Raw genomic sequence first — 15,775 nt, forward strand, 5'->3', positions numbered from 1 at the left:
CGGACTGGAAATGGGTGCCGAGGAGCTGTCCTGTGTGCAGCCTCAGGGCCAAACGCTGGGTAGGGTTCCTACGCCTATTCCTTCCCACTTCAAAGGAGGGTTTGTGCCTCTCCCACTGCACCACCAGCTGCTGGGAGAGCCTCGAGGGGCTGCAGGCGGCAGCGGGCCCAACCCTGCTGTCTGCGAGCCCACAGGCAGGGCGGTTTTGCCCAGGTGGGACACGAGGGGACAGCACACGTGGTAGCTGGGAAGGCCTCGTGATACACCAGCACCTGCAGTGATGAGGGGACTGAGAGCTCTCAGACTTTCCCCATAGCGGCCAAGCAGCGTATGCTGAGTCACGAGGTGCTGGGCTCTGCTGACTCATGGCTAGCAGTGCTCCCAGCCACGTGCCCGCAGGGCAGGAGGAAGGCAGGGCTGGCTGGCACCCAGGGCCTCCGGACTAACGGGCCTCGTGGCTGGGAGCGGGGCAGGATTTGCAGCGCAGCACATTTTTCTCTCCACCCTAAGACGCCGGCCTGGCCCTGCTTTGTTTTCTCCCAAAGAAGCTTATGGATTTGGGGGGGGGGGGGGGGGGCTCAAGCGTTGGTCACTGGTGGGATTTATCCTCCTGGAGGATGGGGCAGCTGGGTGCTGGGCTTCGGTGGACATTAGAAATAAACAGATCATCGTATTGTTAAGGCTGGAGAGACCACTAAGACCGCCCGGTCCAACCACCAGCCCATCCCCACCATGCCCACTGACCACATCCCTCAGTGCCACATCCCCACGGCTCCTGAGCACCTCCAGGGACGGTGACTCCACCGCCTCCCTGGGCAGCCTGCGCCACTGCATCACCGCTCTTTTGGAGAAGAACTTATTCCTAACACCCGACCTGACCATTCCCCAGGCAGAAGCGTCAGGGCAGCTCACAAAGTGGGCTTGAGGGACCACCACATGGAGAACTGTGCAGCCACAGGTGCCAGCCTCGAGCAGGAGGCACCGGGCTGCCCAAAATCACACTCCATCACGGGATACGGTGGGATGAAGGTATGGGAGAGAGGCAGGAGGGGCAGCGTGGGGCACTGAGAGCCATTGGAGCCCCAATGGAACTGGGAGGTGCCGGTGACAGACCGTGTGGCTTTGCAGTAGCGAGGGCTGAGAGCCCCGTATGTTCTTGTGGTGAGGGCAGTGCTGCTCTGTGGGGTTCGAGGAGGGCGGGAGGAGAGGAATGACAGACATACTGGAAAGCAACGCAAGTTAAAGGAGAGGAAAAAAAAAAAGTTAAAGAAATATAAAGTTAAAAAGAGAAGGAAAATAAATAAATAAATAAATAAAAACCAGCAGCGCCGGCTCGTGACCCTCCCCCCCCAAACCCCGAGGCTGAGTCACTGCCTTGGGGTCAGGCGGAGGCCCGGCGCTGCCGCTGCTGCCGCCCCCCCTGAGCCGCACCGCCCCTTCCCGCCCCTCCCGCCGCACGTGACGCGGGGCCGCCCCGTCAGCTGACGCTCCGTGCCGGGCCTGAGGCCGCCGCTACAAAAGCGGGGTGCAGGCGAGGCGGGTTCTGCGCTTCTGCTTTAGGGGGTGTAGTGCGTTGTAAGCGTTCCGCCGCTATGGCGCCCCGCGGCCTTCTCGTCCTGCTGCTCCTCGCCCTGGTGGGGCCCTGCGCGGCACTCATCAGGTGAGGCGCTGGGGGGGCGGCGGGGGCAGAGCGTGTGGAGGTCCGACGCCGCGCGGCGCGGTGCTGCTGATTCATGGTGCTGTGGGGTTGGGGTTGTGTTGGGGCTCTGTGCAGCCCTTTCTGGAGGCCTTCCTCCGCTGAGGTGAGGACTCCCGCTGCTTGGGGCTCTCCCCATCCTTTTGGACTAGGTGTGCCGTGTGGTGCTTTGGAGTCCGGGGTTGTTTGCCCCATCTGTGTCCTGCTGGAGCCAGGCCGCCTTCTCCGGGGGAAGGGAAAGGGGGGTGGATGCTCAGTCAGCCTGCAGAGCTTCTGTAACCGAGTGTTCTCCTCTGCCCTGCAGGATCCCCCTCACCAAATTCACCTCCACGCGCCGCATGCTGACCGAGGTGGGCAGCGAGATCCCTGACATGAACGCCATCACCCAGTTCCTCAAGTTCAAGCTGGGTTTTGCTGACCTGGCTGAGCCCACCCCGGAAATCCTCAAGAATTACATGGATGTGAGTACCCAGCCCTGCTGCCCTGGCTGGCCCCGGTGCTCCTGGCGGAGCTGTGCCACCTGCTGCAGCTCAGAGGGCTGTTGCCAAACCTTTCAGTTGCTTAACATCATTAAGAAGTTAAAAATAATAAGCATGGTGCCACTGAGCTGCTGGATTTGCTGCTCTGTGACCTATTTCATTCCTTCTTTCCCACTAATTGCTGTGTGTGGTAGCTGTACGTAGGGACTTGCAGGCTTGGTGGTGCTCCAACATTGCTGTGCTGTGCTCTGTCATGCACAGGTGCCAAACCTTTCCTTGCTTTCTCCTTCTGAGTGGCCTTGAAACAATCCTCTGGTGGCTGCAGGGATGTTTCCACACCCAGGTAGTGGAACTAGCATTGAAAGGAGACCCCAGGTAGTGCAGATAAGATCTTATTAGAGATGCATCTATCCCACACACAGACCTTGCCTGGGGACAGGAAAGGTGCTGGTCCTACTCCCCAGGCCCTTACTGAGCCCCATCCCATAAGGAACGGTTGTGACTGTTTGAGCAGTGGTGTTGAAACCAGCCCCAGTGTGGCATGGGGCTGGGGTGCTGAGCTGCCAGGACCCAGGTGTTTGCCCTGCACTTCAGTGTGCTGAGGCACTGCCAAGCTAAAGAACCTTGCCAAGAACTCAGGTGTTGTTCCAGAGCATACACAGCCGCAGCTGGAGTGCAGTCTTGAGTTCAGGAAGAAAGGGAAGGTGCCTACACCCCGAGTGGGGCATCTTGAAGTAGTCTTAAGGACCAACCAAGCCTGTGACGTAGGCTAAGTGTCTGCTGGCACTCTCTGAACCCAGTAGAGACTGAAAAGAGCTCTACTTGCTGGAAGAGCTGCAGGAAACAGACAGCCACCCCATGTGGTTCCCCACAAGTCCCTTTGGTGGATCTGTGTATGGGATTTATGGGGCCACCATGCCACAGCCCTGCAGAGCAGCTGATTTGGCTGTTGTTCATAGTAACCAGTGCATGGGTGAGTTTAAATGTCCTGTCACTCAGAGGGGATTTGACCTTGGTGACAGAGTGGAAGCTTGTAGTCAGTTATTTTTAGGTGGGCTGAGCCCAGAAGTGGTGAAGTGAGCGCTGCCTCCCCACTGCAGTTAGTGGCAATGAGTTATTAATTACTCAGTGAGAAACCAAGTGTTCAGGAGCTGCACTTGGAGCAGGCACCTCTGATAATCCTTTAATGCTGTTCTGAGGCTTCCCCTTCCCCCCCCCCCCCCCCCCCCCCCCCCCCAATTGATCACACTCAACTTGACTACTGGCTCTGCTCCTGCACCCTGGGGTTCACCAGCAGTCCTGAAACCCCCGTGACAGTAGTGGGTATAGCTCCATGTGACTTGCAGTTCCTCCCCAGACCTGCCAGCGCAGCAGCTTCCCAGCCAACTCGTGCTGTTCTGGCTTTTCATCAGTGCAGGTGCTTGCACTGCCTCTCTCACAGCTTTTTCTTCCCCTTTGTGAGCCATGCTTCTGCCTTTACACCTTCTTCCCTCCCATACTTTCAGTCCTCCCTACAAGTGCCCACCCTTTTCCTCCCCATTTATAATTTCCTACCCACTGTACTTATGTATGGACACTTGTAGAGCCCATCACCCACACAAGTGAAACGAAGGCAATGTCTACATAAGAAGCCAGTCCCTTTTTTTCCCCCCCAAAAAAAAGCTTTGAGGAAGACGTCATTATTTTCTTTGTTATTACTTGCTGTTCCATTTGTTTGGGAGTGTCTGTATCACCAGGACACCCCCTCCTCCCCCTCCACCCATGGGTGTGGGTACCAGACAGGGGTTCCTTGTGCCCATCCCATGCTACTGCAACAGTTATCTCTCCAGCTCAGGGTGGCTTTGTGGGATGCACTCCATTATTGCTGGGCACCTCTGTTCACAGGGCTCCTTTCTTTTTTTTTTTGCAGGCCCAGTATTATGGCGAGATTGGCATTGGGACCCCCCCACAGAAGTTCACTGTGGTCTTTGACACGGGCTCCTCCAACCTCTGGGTGCCGTCAGTGCACTGTCACCTGCTAGACATCGCCTGTTGTAAGTGTCACAGCTTGTCCTTCCCTGTGCAGTGCCAGTGCAGGGACTAACATAATGATCCTGCCCCTGCCATGAACTGGAAGCCCCTAGCTTGCATCATCATGTTCACCTGCTGAAAGGGAGGCTTGGCTATAGCAAACTAGCTGATAGACTCTGCTGATCCACTGGGAGGGAGGAGAGGTCTGGGCTGGTGCCAAGCCTTCCCTGCCCCTCTGGTTCACACCCTCTCTCCTAAAGCTGCTCCCTGTTGCCCACGCATGAACCCAGCCTTCCTGAGCAGCCTTGCTCCTGTGGCTGGGAACCAATGAATGCTTCCCCAGGTTGCCGGGTTTCTCCCCAAATTATAGACTTGTTTCATTGCGCAATGGTGGAGGGGGGGGGGGAAGGGCAGCTTCTTGCCAGATCTGATATAAACTGTCCTAGTTTCTGTTTTATTGCTGCTCAGAGCATGTGACTGCATGTTTATGGGTTTTATAATTAACGTGAACCAGGTAGTCACTCTTCTGTGATGAGAACATCTAAGGAATTACATTCTTTTTTTTATTTTCTTCCCTCTGCTCTGTGATGTTACTATGCAATAAACTTCCACGTATGCAGGTTTCAAACCCAGCTATGGTGAAATGCCATAAAGGAACTGCCATCAGTGCTGCTTAAGTGGCAAGGGGAACCCCCATGGGGCCAACAAAATAGCAAGTGTGAGAGGTGACCTCCAATGGCTGTCAAGGGCAGAGGGGGAATCTGAACTTGTGCCCTGTCTTGTACAGCCCTGTAACACAAGCCACATAGGCTGTGGGAAGACAGTACTGTTTTTTGTATCTGTGTAGGCAAAAATGGACATACAAATTTCCAACTTGCCTTGATAAGATGATCAAGTCCAAGTGTTTGTGTCCAGAGTGGGGTATATTCAAAGCCACCCAGCTCTCCATGGCATGACAGCCAGCCATAGGGACATCTGGCTCCCTGTTATCTAATGTGCCCTGACATGCTAGCCATGTATAGTCCAGGCTTTTAAAGCCCTGTGGCTAAATCCTATTGAAGTGCCAAATTGGATCTCCCCACCTGATTCCCAGACCTTCTCATTACATTCAAGCTGGCCCTTGCAGCACCAAGTGTCTGTGTGCCCCAGGCATGCTGTGTAGCTGGGTATTGAGGAGCAGAAGTTATTTTGTGGTTAACACCAGGAAGGCAAGCAGCAGATGTTCCTGGTGCATTTTTGAGATGTGCTTTTCTTGTGACTGAAGCCTGTTTTGAGGTGCAGAAGAACATTAATGCTCATGTCCATCTTTTCCCCTCCTTGCCTGCAGTGCTACACCACAAGTATGATGCGTCCAAATCTAGCACCTATGTGGAGAATGGCACTGAGTTTGCCATCCACTATGGGACTGGGAGCCTCTCTGGATTCCTGAGCCAGGACACAGTCACAGTAAGTAGTGCCCAAGTTTCCCCCTGCCAGCTTTTGGGAAAAGTACTTGAAACAGTTTGGTTTCAATGGTTTTCACTTCTGGAGTGTTCCACTTGTATCAAGCATGCTTCAGTGCTGCCTTCCTAAGTGCTCTGAAGTGAGAAGGTAACTACACCTGAGGTGGGCAGCGCAAAGGAAGGGATTAACTAGGGGGTCAGTGAAAGCAGAACTGAGCAGGAGCCACACTTGTGGTACACTGCAGGTGTGCTCTGGCCATCCTCTTTCTCTCGACCCTGGGAAACTCATATCCTAACTATATATACTAGCACCACCCTGCAGGCAGCTGCTGATGTCCAACTTGCTCTTGGCTGACATCCTGATGGCAGGAAGTGTTTGTGTGGGCACGCAGAACACAAATAGGCTCTATTGCCACTGCGGAGCCAGCCTCATCCTGGTCCTATGTGGAATGGTGCCTACCTCTTCAAATGTTGTGAGGGTTTCCCATCAGCCATTGATGGCCTGGCTGGAGGTTGCTGGGCTTCTCGTAGCTTCTTGTCTCAATTTCCTTCCAGCAAGTAAAGGTTGAACACTTTGCCCTGTAAAGAGTGTGTACTCTGGGACTTCAGTTCCTCCCTGGGACAAATGCACTTGAGTGTACCAGCTGCTGGAAATCTGTGGCACACGTGCTCCCAAGTTACTGGCTGTCCTTGCTGTGGTAAGAGCATGTGTTTGCTTAGGGGAGGGACACTAAGCGTTGTGAATAAGCACAGAAATCCAGAGCTTCTCAGCTTTCTGTGTTAGTTTGAGCTGAAAAGTGTTAGGCTACTAATTTCCTTGAAATTGAAATAAAAGTATCCAAGCTAAAGAAGAGCCTGGAGTTTTGTGCAAGCAAGTAGTAAGCGTTCTATAGCTCATCCTTAGAGTAGGTAGCTTAGAAAATGGATAGGCACTGTGGGGTCTGCCATACGTTCTTTGTACTTTTTTTTTCTCTGCCACCTGGCTGTGGGATCACTTCAGTTTCATGACATGTTCGTTGTGTTCTTCAGTAGGCTTAGAAAAACTCAGTGAGAAAACAGCCACCCATCCAGACCTTCACATGCTTGGTTTACTGAGCAGGCAGAGCAGTCTGCCTGGGCCCTGCTGGCCTGCAGAGCTGGTGGTATGGCAGCAGAGCTGGGATGGGGAGATCTGGAAGGAGCTCCTGTAGGCATGGAGTGAGGCAAACAGCGAGCTTTATTGTCCCGTGAAAGTGTGGGCTGGTTTAGGCACTTTCCGGCTTAATGCAGGGCTGAAGTGAGTCAGAAGGCAAATTGCAACTTTTTTCTGTAATTATCACCCTAATGCCTGCTTGCTAATTAGCTCTCTGCTTCCCAGCAGCACAGAGAAAGAACTTTGTGCCTGAGCTTGTTTGAGGGGAGTGAGGATGGCTGTTGGCAACCAGCACAGCTGGTAGTGCTTAGTTTCTGTGTGGGCGGAAGCAAGTGAAATCTCTTGCATGGCTCCTGGGCAGCACTGTGCTTCCAGTGCAGCAGAGCAAGGGGAAATCGGAGACCTTCAGATTGAACACCATGGTGGCGCTTCCACTGGGCACTTCTTCCCATTAGGCAAGCTTGTAGTCTGTGGTTTTGGAGTACAAATCTGAAATGGCCTCCAGAATTGCTGTCTCAGCTCCAGCCATCCAAATGGGTGGAAGCAGCCCCAGAAGTGTATGGTGGCAGTGACATACTACTGAAGGGCACTGGTTGGTGGATGGCCCAGAGTACCTCTGCCCTATCTTTTTAGGGAGGGTGTTGAGCTCCAGTCTTGCTGTGGAGGAGCAGTGCTTTGTGTCACCATGCTCCCTGTTTGCCATGTGGCTGAAGATGCTCTTGGGTCTCAGTCCTACTGAGGATCAAGCACAGCTGGGCAGGGTCTCCATGAGCCTGCTGAGATCCCACCACCAGATTGTCATTAGCCTCTTGAGCTGGAGGAGGTATTCAAACCCAACCCATGTATCCTTCTGTTTTCCTTCAGTGAAAGCCTTATTGATTTTTTTTGAGTTGCTGCAGGACCAGCTTTGGATAGCTGCCCTGCATGGAGGGTGGCCCTACTGTGCATTTTCTCTTCAAAAGGCAGAGCAATTGCTGTTTGAAACAGCTTTTGAAAGCTGTAGGACTTGCAAACGGATGTGTTGCTGTGAGCTGCTCTGGCCCACATCCTGCCATGTGGCTTTTAGCTTTTGCAAGGCTGACTTGCCCTTTCTGATCCGTAGATACCATTAAAGCCAGCACCGCCTGCCCAGTCACAGTCTGTCTAACCCTGAGGGGATGTTTGTCATTTACAGGGATCATTATCTGCCATCACTGTCCGCCATCAGGTGGGTGAGGCCAAGCTGTGCAGTCCAGCCTCGTTTAGTACGGGGCTGTTTGCTAGAGCTCTAATACAGACACCAAAACTGCCTGTGTTGAGCCAGAAGCTGGGCAGCTTCTGCATTTCTTCCTGGGAGTCTACTCTTGCGCTATGTGCAGTGTGGAGAGGAGCTTCAGCTTTCCAGTGGGGAATGCTGGTCCTTCTAATGACCTTTGTATTTGTCTTACTCTGATTACTATTTCTGTGCCAACATCACTTTCCTTACTGGCTCTTCCCTGCCACAAGAGGTCTGTGTGAGCAGTCTCTCTTCTGGACATGAAGCAAGATCCTGGGTATATTTCTTGTATTGGGGTGATTGCAAGGCTCTTTGGCAGAGGTAGGAAGAATTGGTGGACCCAGCTGGGTATAGGTGCAGCACCCAGGAGGAGGAAGATGGATGTGTTAGATGCCTGGAGTGAAGGCTTGTGTAGCATAAGATCTACTTAAGCTGTATACTGAGGGTAAAGTAGGCAATAAGGAAAGGGCTGTAGAGTGAGGGGACCAGCCCTCCACGACAAGGAGGAGTTGCAAAATGGTATGACCAATGCTAGGACCCAGCAATAGTCTGAGAGGGCTGAGTGAGGTGGGCAGTGAGTGAAGGGAAGCTCCTGCACATGGGGACACACAGGGTTTCACTTGGACTTGAGGTGCCACTGGATAGCCGAGTGGGCTGTCCCACCAAGGAGGGTGGCACCATGTTAACTGTTTTCAGTTATTATGTACAAATGCAAGGACAAAAGCATGGCGGTGTTGAGGGACATTCTACAGCCTGTGTTTAGCAAGGTCCCATTTCCACCCTAGTTCTGTGGGGCATCTCTTTTCACAAACTCTTTCCTTCTGTCCCATCTACCTACAGCTTGGTAACTTGAAAATCAAGAACCAGATCTTCGGGGAGGCTGTGAAGCAGCCAGGCATCACCTTCATTGCTGCCAAGTTCGATGGCATCTTGGGCATGGCATTCCCGAGAATCTCTGTGGACAAGGTCACACCTTTCTTTGATAATGTCATGCAGCAGAAGCTGATTGAGAAAAACATCTTCTCCTTCTACCTGAACAGGTACTGCTGGGATTGGTGGCACCATATCTCACTGTCGGGATAAACACCAGCATTGCTGAGGAGGTCTCAACACAGTTGTCTCACCGGAGCAGGAGGGCTAAACACTTTGCTCTTTGTTAGCGTGGAGTAAGAAGTGAAATAGAAATGCAGCCATTTTACTAATCTTAAAAATGCTGAGTAGGTCTGCAACCTGACTTCTGAAGAAGAGAGAGAGGGTCTTTCTGGAAGAAAGTAGTTAAAAACATTTAAGAGGATTGCAGTCATAGATCATGTGCAACTAGGGCAGCCCTTGTTAGTGAGGTAAACACAGCCCCAGTCTGCAGCTGATATCCACAAGCCCTGTGCCTGTGTCACCTTGCAGACAAGCACTGATGTTGGGGCTTATCCTTCCTCCTACTCTGGGAAAATCATCTACTGTCTTGGCCAGTTGTTACCAACCCTAAGGTACCCCAAGCACCCACTTGAGCTCAAAAAGGAGTATGTCTGGTGAGGGGAGAACAGAGAGGGCTACTACTGGCAGTTCCAGCACCATCCCTCCCCCATCACCATATTTCTTCCCATCTGCTCAGCAGCGATCTTTTATTTGACAGTAACCTTGAGGATCCAGCTCTGAGGCCATTGGCTGCAGTGGATTTGGGCACAGATACTCTGCAGGATGATTTGGAAAATATTACAGTTTTTCCCCTTCCCTAATCTGTCTTGGAGTACTTGTACTGCCCTATAATATATCAGTAAAAAGACAAGTAGCGCTGGAGACCAACAACTAATGCTGTGCCTCACCTACAAACTCCCCAGTGTGTTTTGGGTGTGCATGGAGGGGTTTTCTTCACCGTACCCCCCTGTTGATGGTGATTTTTTTTCTTTTTTTGCAGGGATCCCACAGCTCAGCCAGGCGGTGAGCTGCTGCTTGGGGGGACTGACCCCAAATACTACAGTGGTGACTTCAGCTGGGTGAATGTCACACGCAAAGCCTACTGGCAGGTCCACATGGACTCGTAAGTCCCATTGTACCCCTGTGCAAACGGCCTTGCATCCATCATGCCTGGATCAGTGTTGAGAGCCTCCTGTGTGTTAAAGTCTGAGTTGTTGGCTGGCAGCTGTGGATGAGCAGGATGCAGCCCCAGGAAGGCAGCCCTTGCCTGAAGGGCACGGTGCGGCAATCAGTGCGCATTGTTGGAGGCAGGGGGAAGGGGAGCTGCGGGCCAGCCCTGCTGTCTATTCTGAGCTCCCCCACGTGATAGGAGCTGAGGAGCAGGCTGTGATCAGTGTGTGCCTCTTTCCTGAGGGCTGCTGCCCTCCCTGGTGCAGGGTTTTAGTTCTCGCCTTCCCTAAGCCATGCTGCATTGGCAAAGCCTGCAGAGATCAAGGCTAGAAGGTTTTATCTCTCTGCACCACTGTGAAACTTGATGTGGGTGAGGAAACCAAACAACTCCTCCCCTGCCTTATTAATGTATGTGAATCTTTCCCTTGCTCACAACCCCTAAAGCTGTCTTAGCACCTGGCTAACACTTTGCTTTTTACAGTAGTGTGGGCATAACCCCCCCCCCACCAGCACACCTAGCAGTCTAGCATATCTGCAGAAATGCAGTCATGCACCAAGGCACCTATTTAATTTCAGACACGCAGGGACTGTGTGGAATTGGGGTCTATGCGTGGTAGAAAAACAACCCTGCTACATCAGGATTTGAGCATCCATCCTTCTCTCAGGCCTTCCATGGCTATCTCTTGCAGTCCTCCCTGCATGTCTGTATAACACCTAGGCTCAGTCATCCTCACTTTAGTTCAGTTCTCTGTAGCCCTTGCTGTGGCATCTCTAAGGAGTGTCTACTCTCTGCGCATCTCTCCCTAGGGTGGATGTTGCCAATGGGCTGACCCTTTGCAAAGGGGGCTGCGAGGCCATTGTGGACACAGGCACTTCCCTCATCACTGGCCCCACCAAGGAAGTGAAGGAGCTGCAAACAGCCATTGGTGCAAAACCACTCATCAAAGGCCAGGTGAGGCCACTTTGGATGTAATTGCACCCAAATGCCTTTAGAGATGCTGGTCTCCTGTTTTCTGATTCCCGTCTGTGCTCCAGGAAAAGCCCCCAGCACAGAAAGCACCCTTCATTCCTTGGAATGGAGATGAGAGCAGTATAAGGGCTTGGTGCTTTGGGTCACTTCTGCCACTCATCTCTGGGAGGTGGAGGAGAGGAATGCAAGTTGCAGCTGAGGCCAAGGATTCACATTAATGAGAGTCCAGAGGCACTTTAATTACAAATACATTTAATGCAAATGACATCCTATCCCTGCCAAGTGTTTAACCGTCATACTTAATCTCCCAAGGTCGTCTTTCTCCCTGAAATCCTGGAGGGATGGGGATTGTAGGGGCTCAACAGAGTTGGACCTGAACCTGCCATTGTCTGGCTCCATTCCTTCAGACCTAAACTCTCCTTAACATTCTTTGGCCCCACTGCTCAGTGCCCTGGGTGGTAACAGCACACTCATCCCAGCTCAGGCTGCTTTGGCTCCCTGAGATGAGCAATGTTTTGGGAGGATGGGGAAGACATGACCATTCCAAGTGGGTGACTGTGCTTTCCTGAGGGCTTGGGAGCTGCCATCTGATGCCTTGGCTGCTTCTCTTTCAGTACGTGATCTCCTGTGATAAGATCTCGTCTCTGCCTGTTGTCACACTCATGCTAGGTGGGAAGCCCTACCAGCTCACTGGGGAGCAATACGTCTTCAAGGTATGTCCAGGGCAGCTCCTGACAGCCCTATGTTTCTCTCCCAAGACCTGATTTTTGACTCTCTTGCTTGGATCTGAGCAATGAAGTCCAAAAAATCCCAGAACAGCAAAAACAAGCTTGGACCTGGCACATGATGGTGAGGGGAAGCCTGAAAGATTGTGGTGGTGGAGGTGGCTGATAGGTTCATGGAGCTCCCATGTCCTGCAGAAGCAGCCCTCCTGCATGGTGCTCCCTGCTCACAGGGGGGAGAGAAGGAGAGAGTAGGCAGTTGAGTGCTTTCTACAGACATTTTTGCTCTTTTCTATTGACTTCTGATAGTATTATGCCAGACTTCTTTTAAAAGAGGCCTCCAGTCTTGCATGGAAGGTAACTGTTGTCTGATGGCTTATGAAGATCACCTTGTGCAGATTTTCAGGAGTTTCAGCAGTAGCTTTTACTATTAGCAGCTCTTGCAAGCTGCAGATCACAGGATGTGAGAGGCTGAAGTGCAGCTGGGGTTGGCAGGTACTATTTGAAATCTGTAAGGTTGAGGAGAGGTGAGGATGTTTGGCTGAAGTTCTTGCTCTTCTCTAGGTTTCTGCACAAGGAGAGACCATCTGCCTGAGTGGGTTTTCTGGCCTGGATGTCCCACCACCTGGAGGCCCACTCTGGATCCTGGGAGATGTCTTCATTGGCCCCTACTACACTGTCTTTGACCGTGATAACGACTCTGTTGGTTTCGCCAAATGTGTCTAAGCGCCTGACCCCCCCCTCCCTCCTCACTGTCTCTGCTACACACAAACACTTGCATACACACACAGGAGCTGTAGAGAAGTTGTAGAGAAAGATTATCAGGATTAGAAACCCACTCAGTGGGGAAGAAAAATACCAAAACAAAGGAATTCAACTAGACTTAAGGTTACAAGGAAAATAGTCATTGTTAATGTCCTGCTAGCTACTTTTCCCCTTCTGAGTAAGTGGTGCTGGGATAATTCTAGTTGACAACAGCAGCTGGAGTAGCCCCTTGCTTACTGCTAGATCTTTGAGTATTTGTTTTTAAGATATACTTTCAAAGCTGAACCAGCCCTCTCTGCTCCCCCCACCCCCAGTGCCCCTGGTGAGGCAGCTGGTTGGCTCTGCTCCTGCAGAGGAGCTGTACTGGGGCTTCTTCATTGGGGGAGAAGGATGGAGAAGTCAGGTGATACTTCTGGTTTGTCACTGAAGTGGGGGATCAAGTCCATCACCCCTTTGATGGATGAGGAAGCAATTGCTAGACCATTTCTCCATGAGTTGGCACTGGTTTGGTCCTCAGAGAGCATGTCCTGGGCTGAAGCAGTAGGGGATTGTGTAGCATGCACAGGATTTGAGTTTTGGAGTTGAGGGGCTCTGTTTGTGTGTCTTGTGTTGTGAAGGCACTAGTGAGAGCAGGGGGTGTGATGTCAGCACACCTGGCCTGAGCCTCTCAGACCTAGTAGGGCAGGGACTTACAGGAGGGTTCCAGTCAGTGGGACTTCTCAGGAAGTAAGAATACAAAGGGGGGTGGGTCACAATAGGTTTTAATGCAAGTCACTTGATTTCATGTCCATGAAGGCCCAGCTTTGTGCTGAAGGCTGAGCGAAGCCACTATACCCAAGTTCTCTTGGGTTTGTTGAGCTTCTCCCAGGTTTTCCTTGCTAACTTCATCCAGAGCCAGTGAGTTGAGGGTAATGTTTCCCAAAGCAGTTAAGTGATGTACAAGCTTAAATCATGAGACCTTTAGGAAACATTACTTATAGTGTTTTGAATGTCCCTAAACTCAAGAGTCTGTTGGCAGAGGCAGCAAGACTTCCAGGCAGGAGGGTGCCACAGAGGCTGTGGGCTGGCATTTGCACTCCTTTTTCCCCTACCAAGTCCAGAAAGCCTGGGGTTTAACATCCTACCTGGTGTGTTGTTCCCGTGTTAATAACATCAGTGAGATCTCTGTCCATTTACTTCCTGTGCTGCAGACCAAACAAAGCATTTTCTTGTTTTGGAGAGGTGGTAGCTGAAGCTATGTTTGTAGAGCCACATCTTTGTCCTGGGGATCCAAGATCTGGGCACGTGGAGATGTTTGTTTCATTGGGCTGGCATCAGTAAGCATACACCAGGTGAGCAAGGAGGCAGTGGTAACTGGGAGGATGATGAAGTGAGTTTTTAGTAGAGATCAGAAGAGTTTCCCAAAGCTCCCAGTCCATGCTGAGAGGGAGAACACAGTCGTATTGTCTTCCCAGTGCTTTGCATCAGGTCCTGAGGTTAAAGAGGTGAGGGACAGAGCTGAGGGTGACGAGAACCATCAACAGGTGAGTGAATAGGTTATTAATCAATGTGAGGTATGCATACATGTGAGCTACATCATCCCAACAGTAAATCTACCATGAGCTTTGGGGTGTGAGTGGGGAAGAAGCCTACAGGTGAACTATGAGAGCACAGCTGCGGACAGTGAGCACCTAGCCTGCAGATGTTGCTTGTGGTGCAGAGGTCCAGTTGGCTTTATAACCATAACTCATGCTATGGAGGTGTCTTTTGTGGGTAGCAGGGATGTTTCTAATGTGTTCATTGTCCCCATGTAACCCTGGATGTGACGTATCTGCTGCTCCCAGAGCTTGCTTCTGCCTGCTCACGGACTTGCAACCCTGGATCTGGGTTCCTGTGGATGTATGTTGCTGACCAAGAACAGCATGTTACTGAAAAAAAAAAAAATGATGCTCCAAAATCAACAGCACCTCTCCAGAGAGCCCACTTCTTGCATTACATACCCGCAACACCTTGAAGTCTTGCTAGACCATCTGCAAGCAGCAGGATTTACCCAGCACAGTGAGATGGCATCTTGAGTACCCATTTGGTTTTTTTTACTTCTTTCAGAGCTGATATGGGGAATGTGGAGGGGGACAGTGGGTTTTGAATGTTCCATGACAGATTTTAGCTGTGCAGAACTGGCCATCAGACAGCAGCTCTGGTGGATATGCAATGCCTTATAGCCTCCGTGGTCACCCAGTGCATGGCTCAGAGCCGTGCCCCAACTTAACATATCGTGGGATAGGCTGGAGGAGCAGTTGGGTGTGACTGCATTTGCAATACAAATCATAGTCTTCACCGAAACAGTTCTCCTCCCCTCATTCTTTTATCTGTGTTTTTAAGCCAAACTCTAACTGCGTGACTTTTAATCTAATTTGCTGTCAGAATTATTGTCTCATCCTAGAAAATTGAAAAGAAAATACAGTATTTCCCCCCCCCCTTAACTGTCAGTCTGGTCTTTCCTTGAGCAGTGGGAGGTGTTGAAGGCCTGGTGTCTCCCAGGCCTGAGGGCTCAGTATTGCTGGTAGCTCACTTGTGCGGACTCATGCATGTTTCAGCAGGTTCTCTTGGTGAAGGAAATGTACTGGCAGGCTGTTAGGTTTCTCTGTTTGTTTGTATTAAAAACAGCATCTGCAGAGTGATGTGACAGTTCCACCTGCTTGTTGCTGGGTCAGCCAGGACAAGCTTTTGCAGGGCTTTGAACAACAAAATGTGGTCCTGTAGTGGCTAAGGCAAGACTCCCGTTTCTAATTCCAATTTAAAACCTATTAAGATGTGGAGTTAACATTCCCAGAGTCTGATGATGAAGACCATGGGGTGTTTTCTTTTTTGGGGATGTAGCAGAAATCCCTTTCTCTTGCCTGGCTGAATGGCTTTTCGTCCTTGCGCTGCTGTATGTAAACTGAAGATGGTGATGCAGAATGAAGGCCCCATGTGCCAGGTGCAAGATAAGAGCTAATTCCTGCTTTGGGGAAAAAAAAACATCATCTACATAAGTAAGGCAGATGCAGCCAAGTCCCATCCCACTTTCTGAATGCGGATCTAAGCATGCAAAGAGCTTAAATGATTCCTTTATTGGCATGTCCAGAGTCTCTATTCCCCTGAGATGCCCTAATACCCCAATCAACCCCTTTCCTATGTTAAAAGGATGGCTATAACCCAAAAGGATTGGCTGGGTCATGGAAACTGACTGTTCGACCCAAG

General features: G+C 51.3%; 1 protein-coding gene across 1 annotated transcript; it reads left to right on the top strand.

Moving 5' to 3' along the window:
* Positions 1 to 1,483: 1,483 nt before the first annotated feature.
* On the top strand, positions 1,484 to 14,875 carry CTSD (cathepsin D). Its single transcript, NM_205177.2, has 9 exons — positions 1,484 to 1,660; positions 2,001 to 2,157; positions 4,085 to 4,208; positions 5,513 to 5,631; positions 8,855 to 9,054; positions 9,927 to 10,049; positions 10,904 to 11,048; positions 11,681 to 11,779; positions 12,353 to 14,875. The coding sequence occupies exons 1-9, from the start codon at positions 1,593 to 1,595 to the stop codon at positions 12,512 to 12,514; spliced, it is 1,197 nt and encodes a 398-aa protein (NP_990508.1). The 5' UTR covers positions 1,484 to 1,592; the 3' UTR covers positions 12,515 to 14,875.
* The last annotated feature ends 900 nt before the right edge of the window (positions 14,876 to 15,775 follow it).

This window comes from Gallus gallus, chromosome 5 (genome assembly GCF_016699485.2).
Source record: "Gallus gallus isolate bGalGal1 chromosome 5, bGalGal1.mat.broiler.GRCg7b, whole genome shotgun sequence".
Taxonomy (NCBI): domain Eukaryota; kingdom Metazoa; phylum Chordata; class Aves; order Galliformes; family Phasianidae; genus Gallus; species Gallus gallus.

Coding starts and splice junctions, on each gene's coding strand:
- CTSD (NM_205177.2), top strand. CDS start 1,593: ATGGCGCCCCGCGGCCTTCTCGTCCTGCTGCTCCTCGCCCTGGTGGGG. Junction 9,055..9,926: donor TTCTCCTTCTACCTGAACAG/GTACTGCTGGGA, acceptor CTTTTTTTGCAG/GGATCCCACAGCTCAGCCAG. Junction 11,049..11,680: donor AACCACTCATCAAAGGCCAG/GTGAGGCCACTT, acceptor CTTCTCTTTCAG/TACGTGATCTCCTGTGATAA.